The sequence below is a fragment of the Balaenoptera physalus genome, assembly GCF_965194825.1.
Source record: "Balaenoptera physalus genome assembly, chromosome: 4".
Classification (NCBI taxonomy): domain Eukaryota; kingdom Metazoa; phylum Chordata; class Mammalia; order Artiodactyla; family Balaenopteridae; genus Balaenoptera; species Balaenoptera physalus.
Window position 1 is genome coordinate 10,383,578 of NC_138891.1, and position 6,000 is coordinate 10,389,577.

At 53.5% G+C, this 6,000-nt stretch overlaps 1 protein-coding gene across 3 annotated transcripts in view; it reads right to left on the minus strand.

Moving 5' to 3' along the window:
• Positions 1–5,438, minus strand: part of GALNT15 (polypeptide N-acetylgalactosaminyltransferase 15) — a 39,661-nt gene extending 34,223 nt beyond the window's left edge. The window contains exon 1 of one of the 3 annotated variants that reach the window (XM_082459280.1): positions 4,175–5,435. In XM_082459280.1, the coding sequence (XP_082315406.1) occupies positions 4,175–4,866 (692 nt within the window). In that variant the 5' untranslated portion in view covers positions 4,867–5,435. Of the gene's footprint in view, positions 1–4,174 lie in introns of all 3 variants that reach the window. The other 2 variants (XM_082459282.1, XM_082459281.1) reach the window with 2 other exon arrangements.
• Positions 5,439–6,000: the final 562 nt, after the last annotated feature.

Genomic DNA, 6,000 nt, shown 5'->3' on the forward strand with positions numbered 1-6,000 from the left:
TCACCCCAGACCAACTAAATAAGAATCCCTGAAAGTGGGACCCGCGCAGGAGTCCTTCTTATGACTTCCCAGGTAATTCCGATGTGCTGCCAAATTTGTGATGACTTAGCAGCTGGAGGGGCAGAAAATAACTCATGGGTCAGAGAAAGGACAGTGGTGTGAGGCCCACAGCTGCCCGCTCCAATCTTCCTCCCTCTTTCCAACTCACTCCTAGGTCCTATGCTAGAGAATACAATAAGGGCATCTTCTGTTTGGACTTGAACACTGTGGCGGGGGTGGGGCTGGAGGGGGGGAATAAGCACACACTTCATCTCATTTGATCCACAACCCTACGCAAGGGTGTTATTATCATCGCCATTTTACAGTTGGAGAAACCGAGGCTCAGAGAGGTTGAGTGATTACACAAGGTCACACAGTAAGGGGTGGTGTCCAGAATTCAACCCCAGGTCCACTGTTCTATGGACGTATGATTTAGTCACAGTTGCAGGCATATAAACCAGGGAAACACGGGCCAAACGGTAAACACAAGTTGTAAGTTGGCACAAGCAGGTAGCGTGCAGCCAGCTACAGCTGACCTGACATTTGTGTTTAAGTGTAAAACCCTGGGCCATGAAGGGGACTGTGTTCCTTTCTGCCTCTCTTCTCTATTCTCCAATCCCAGAACTACCTCTTCCATGGAAACTTCCAGAACCCTATTACCTCTCCACTCACCATCTATACCAGTGGTTCCCCAAACTGTCTAGTATCAGCTTGTAAAAATTCAGATCGCCAGGTTCCAACTCAGAGCCACCGATAGTCTCTAGCGATGGAGTCTGAAAAATCTACATTTTAAACAAAAAATCTGCAGGAATCTAATATGCACATACTTTTGGGAACCAGTGATGTAGTCCCTTGCTGCTCAAAACTGTGGTCTCTGGACCATCAGTGCTGGGACCTGATAGAAATGTCGCATCTGGGGCTGCACCCCTGGCCAACTACCAACATACTCTGCATTTTCACAAGATGCCTGGGGCGATTTGCATACGTGTTGAAATTTGAGAAACAGGCTCTATGCAATCTGGTGGGCATAAAGAGTGTCCTCAGACACAAAGGGTAGGTGCTTAAGAGATGGCTGTTCTTTTATGGGTTGTATTTGGGCCCAGTTTTGAATCTAGAAAAATGGTACAGATGAACCTATTTGCAGGGCAGGAATAGAGACGGAGAAGTAGAGAACGGACCTGTGGACACAGCGGGGGAAGGGAAGGGTGGGATGAATTGGGAGATTAGGATTGAAATATATACACTACCATGTGTAAAATAGATAGCTAGTGGGAACATGCTATAAAGCACAGGAAGCTCAGCTCGGTGCTCTGTGATGACCTAGATGGGTGTGATGGGCGGGAGGGAGGTCCAAGAGGGAGGGGATATGTGTATACATACAGCGGATTTCTGTACAGCAGAAACGAACACAACATCGTAAAGCAATTATGCTCTAATAAAAAATTTTTTTTTTTAATAAATAAATAGAGTGATGGGAGAAGGAGAGTCCTGGCACCCTGGAGGGAGGGTTGTTGCCTTACTTTGCAGAGAATCCCTTGTGCATCCTGGAGCCTGCCAGGAAGGGGCGGCGCCAGTGCCTGTGTGCCTCTGGGGGAGGGGAGTCTGGGGGCTCAGGCCGGGCACACAGGCTGCAGGGACAGGCTGTGGCCAGAAGAGGGCGCCACACCCTGCCGGACAGAGCCAAGCTTTGGGCGGGGAGACCTACCGGCCGGGTTAGCCTGGGACCGAGGGGTTACTGCGATGGGAAAGTCCAGGCAAACTGAGACTAGTTGGTCACCCTGGCTGGAAGAGGCACCCACAGAAGTGGTGCACACACGCGCATGCACACATACACACGTGCGCATCACACGCATGACACAGTGTACCCACACATGCACACAGATGCACAACACTCACCCATGCACTTCACACCACAAGCATAACACAGACAACACACTTGCAAAAGTACACACGCACCGCTTGCACAACACATTTATAACACACGGAGCACACACCACACAATGCACACGTGCAGCACACTCACAACAAATACGCATGTATGCAGACCACACAAACACGCCAGACAAGCCGTACATCACAGCACACACACATGCACACAAGCACAGTAGGGGTGCACATCACACCACGTGCACAACATATACAACATACACACATGAACCACACACACACAATACACCCATGCCCTTCACACCACTCACTCAACCCTTGGGTAAAACACACCACACACACAAGCACATCATACATATCATACATGTGCACACAGTCATGACACACGCACCACAAAAACATACAACCCAAGCACCACATGACAACACACACAGGCACAATGCCATGTGCACAACATATATGATACGTGCACGTGTCACACAATCATGATGCATACACACATGAACATTGACATATCAACAACACACATGCACACATGACAAGACACCACACAGCTCGCATACACAGGCACCAGGCACACGGGCACCACTAACACACTACACACAACACACATGCACAGCATCCATTTGACACACGCACAACACAATTCACCCACACTTGCACGATGCAGACACACAGAGTCACACACACACACTCACAGCTTTGGGAGCCAGAGACTCTTGATCGAGACCGTGTGCCTGGTTGGTAAAGCATCCTTGCTCTAGGCCAATGAAAAGATGTATCAAAAGAATTGGGAAATGATATATTGATTCATTCAGCAATCGTTTCTTTACTGTGTGCTGGGACTATAGGTTCACTGCATGGCAAGGGAAGCAGGCACTGAATAAACCAATACATCAATGACCATTTAGCTTCGGTTGTCATGAGTGTTACGAATTAAGGCTGCAGAGAGCACAAAACTGTGATGAGGGGGCGGGGCCTGGATGGGTCTGGGTGTTGCCTGAAAAGAGCTGTTTCAGCCAAGCCCTGAAGTCGGAGCATCAGGGCTGGGGCTATGGTGACATGGGTGAGGCCCTGAGGTACACAGTCTAAGGAGGCTTCACCCTCCAGGAGACTGCATCTGCACGCCCCTGAGGGCGAGTGGCTGAGTGGCCAGGCTCAGGGGAGCCCCAGCAGGGATCTGAGGAGTATGCGGTCCTGCTCCCAACTGCTGCTTCACTCCAATCCTCCCACCCAGAGGGCTGGAGGATGGCTTTGCTTCCCGGGAAACTCTGGGCTCTGGGAAGAGCTGTGCTTATAGGGAAGGGACCTAGTCACCCAACTACCCAGCTGCATTGCCCCTGGATGCTGGTAACCAGACCCCTCCTCTGGACCTGCCATGGTAATGGTGGGGAGGGCAGGGGGTCCAGGACGAGCCCACCGTTTCCCTGGGCACAGCCTGTATGTCATCCTACTTCCCAGCTTGCCTCTTGGTGGTGGGGCCACCCCGCCAGGTCAGGCTGCATGAGTGCAGTATTCTAGATCCTGGGTCCTGGACCTGTCCCCTTAGTTTCGCCGACTAAGGAAGGGGGCGTAGAGTGGGGGGCTCAGGCAATTTGGAGCAAATCCCTGCTTTGGCACCTGCTAGCTGTGTGACTGTGGGCAAGTCACTTGGCTTCTCTGTGCCTCATTTTCATACGCATAAAATAGGCATGATAGTAGTGCTAGCACCCATCATTATAAGTTGTAAGGATTTTTGAGTCAATACATGAAAAGCTCTTTGATTAAAGTCGGGCACATGGCAAGAGCCACATAAAGGTTAGCTGAGATTGTTACCTTCATCCAAAATAAAAGTAAACCCAGCAATCATAATATTAAAATGTGCTGGAACTGGAAGTGTCTTGGAGAACATCCACTCTAGGCCCCTCTGGGTTATAGAGATAAAGCTGTTTGACCTGACAATCCATAGAGACAGAGGACTAGAACCCAGGACGGGGTGAGAAGGGACAAGGAAGAGTTCCTCCTTTTCTGTCTCTAGGACGGGGGTTCTCCCCTGGAGGGCTGGTTAAAGACAGATCGCTGGACCCCACCCAGGGCTTCTGCCTCTGCATCTCTAACACGTCCTCAGGGGATGCTGCCGCTGGGCCAGGGACCACGCGTGGAGAAGCGCTGCCCTAAGGCAGTGGAAGCAGAATGCAGAAAGTCTGCATCCCTGAGTTTGCCGGTTGCCCTCCAGGAACGGGGGAAGGAGAAGCAAGGGCCTACTTACAGCGGATGCCGTACCTCCGGCAGCGCCCTCTGCAGGGGGATGCGCGCACTGAGCGCCTCCTCCAGGCTGAGCGAGGTCAGCGCCTCTTCTTCAGATGTCTCCGCCGCATCCTCCTCCTCGGCCGCCCAGTCCCGCTCTGGGGCGTCCTCGTCCGGCCTCCTGCTCAGCCGCTTGATGAGCTGGTAGCTGCCACCTCTCCTGCCCTGGCTCTGGTTCCCTCTCGCCCTGGGAGAGGCCACAGCCACCAGGAGCTGATCCTCCCGCAGCGAGATGAAGGGCGGCAGGTCCTCCAGGGGGCCGTACTCTTGGTCCTCGTCCTTGGACTCCAGCGCCCACTCCTGGGATTCCCCGAAGTCCAGGCGGTACCCGGCCTCGGGGCTGTGCTCGGCGACCCGAGCTGGGGCAGCCTGGGGCAGGGCCGGCGCGGGAGGGCGCAGCGCGGCCAGCATCAGCAGCGCGCATCCCAGCAGCAGGAGGAGCAGCAGGAATTGCGGTCTGCAGGGTCCACGCCTGCACCGCTTCCTTACCAGCATGTGGCTGGAACTCGCCGGACGCAACAGGTCATGTTCAAATGCACTGTGTCCTCCTGCCCCGGGTTCCTCCGAGCTGGCAGCAGAACCGGGCTTCCTGGGTCCACCTGGAAGTTTTTTGTGCCGGTCACTTAACCTGCTCCTTTTTTCCCCGGCTGACATTTGCCAGCAGCGTGTGTAAGACCGGCTTCCACTCACAGTCAGAAAGCCACGGACCCAAGTCCCAGCCCAGGTCCTCTCTGAGCGGACGTCTTTAATTGCCTTCCAAAAGCCCGTTCACAGGGACTTCAGACTGAACTGTTTGCGCCTCCCTCCACCCCCACCCTTTGATGCCCTTTTCCTCTTTGGGAAAAATAATGATTCCTTTCTGCTCAGGGGTCTAGTCCCACGTGTTTCGCTTCCCCCCCCCTTGCACGAATTGTCAGGCTGCTATGAGATGTCTGGGGGTAGCCGGTGGGTCCTCAGTCTGGCAAAGCTGACAGCCGTCCTCTTTTGGACCCTGCAGGTCGGGTCAGCTCAACAGATGTGAAGCCGGCAGCAGCCTAATTTCCTTTCACACATAGCTCCCCGCTCAGCCGGCCCGAGAAGGTCTGCCAGACGCGGCAGGCATGCGCCTTGCTCCTGGTCCTAATGCCCTCACTGTTCCCAGGCTTTGTGCAACCCGAGGAACAAGACTCCGGGGAAAACAAACGCCGTCACCGCTAGGACCAAACCCAACAGGAACATCCCAGGAGTTCTGATTTGAATCTCCTTCACAGGAAGGCTTCTTTCCCCACCCAAAGGGGCGGGAAAGAGTATTCCCTCCCAATTTCCGGAAGGTTGTACCTGGGATGGAAATGCAGGGAGCTCGCTGGCTATTTGCACACTCAGCCTCCCACAGGTGGTGCTGTAAAGCTAGGCTGGACCCTCCCTCCCTTTCTGAGGACCACCGTCCTCATCCTTCTGAAAAGGAGTGGAGCTGGGGGAGATGCTCTTGTCACAAGCCCCTCTTGCCCACAACAACATCTGAATGCCTGCTCTGCACTGGCCTCTGAGCAGGTGGGGGGGGGGGGGGCTGGGCAGGGGGGGGGGGGGAGTCGGAAGAAGAGGGGCATGCTCCTTCAGTTGTAAATGTCCTTCATTCAACCAATGAATTTTGATGAGCACTCACTAGGTGCCAAGACTATCCTGGAGACTGGGGTATAGCAACGAATGAAACAGCAAAATGTGTGCCTCGTGGAACTTACATTCTAGTGGGAAAGACAAACAAACAGACAGATAATTAAAATATACAGTGGGAGGCACTTCCCTGGCGGC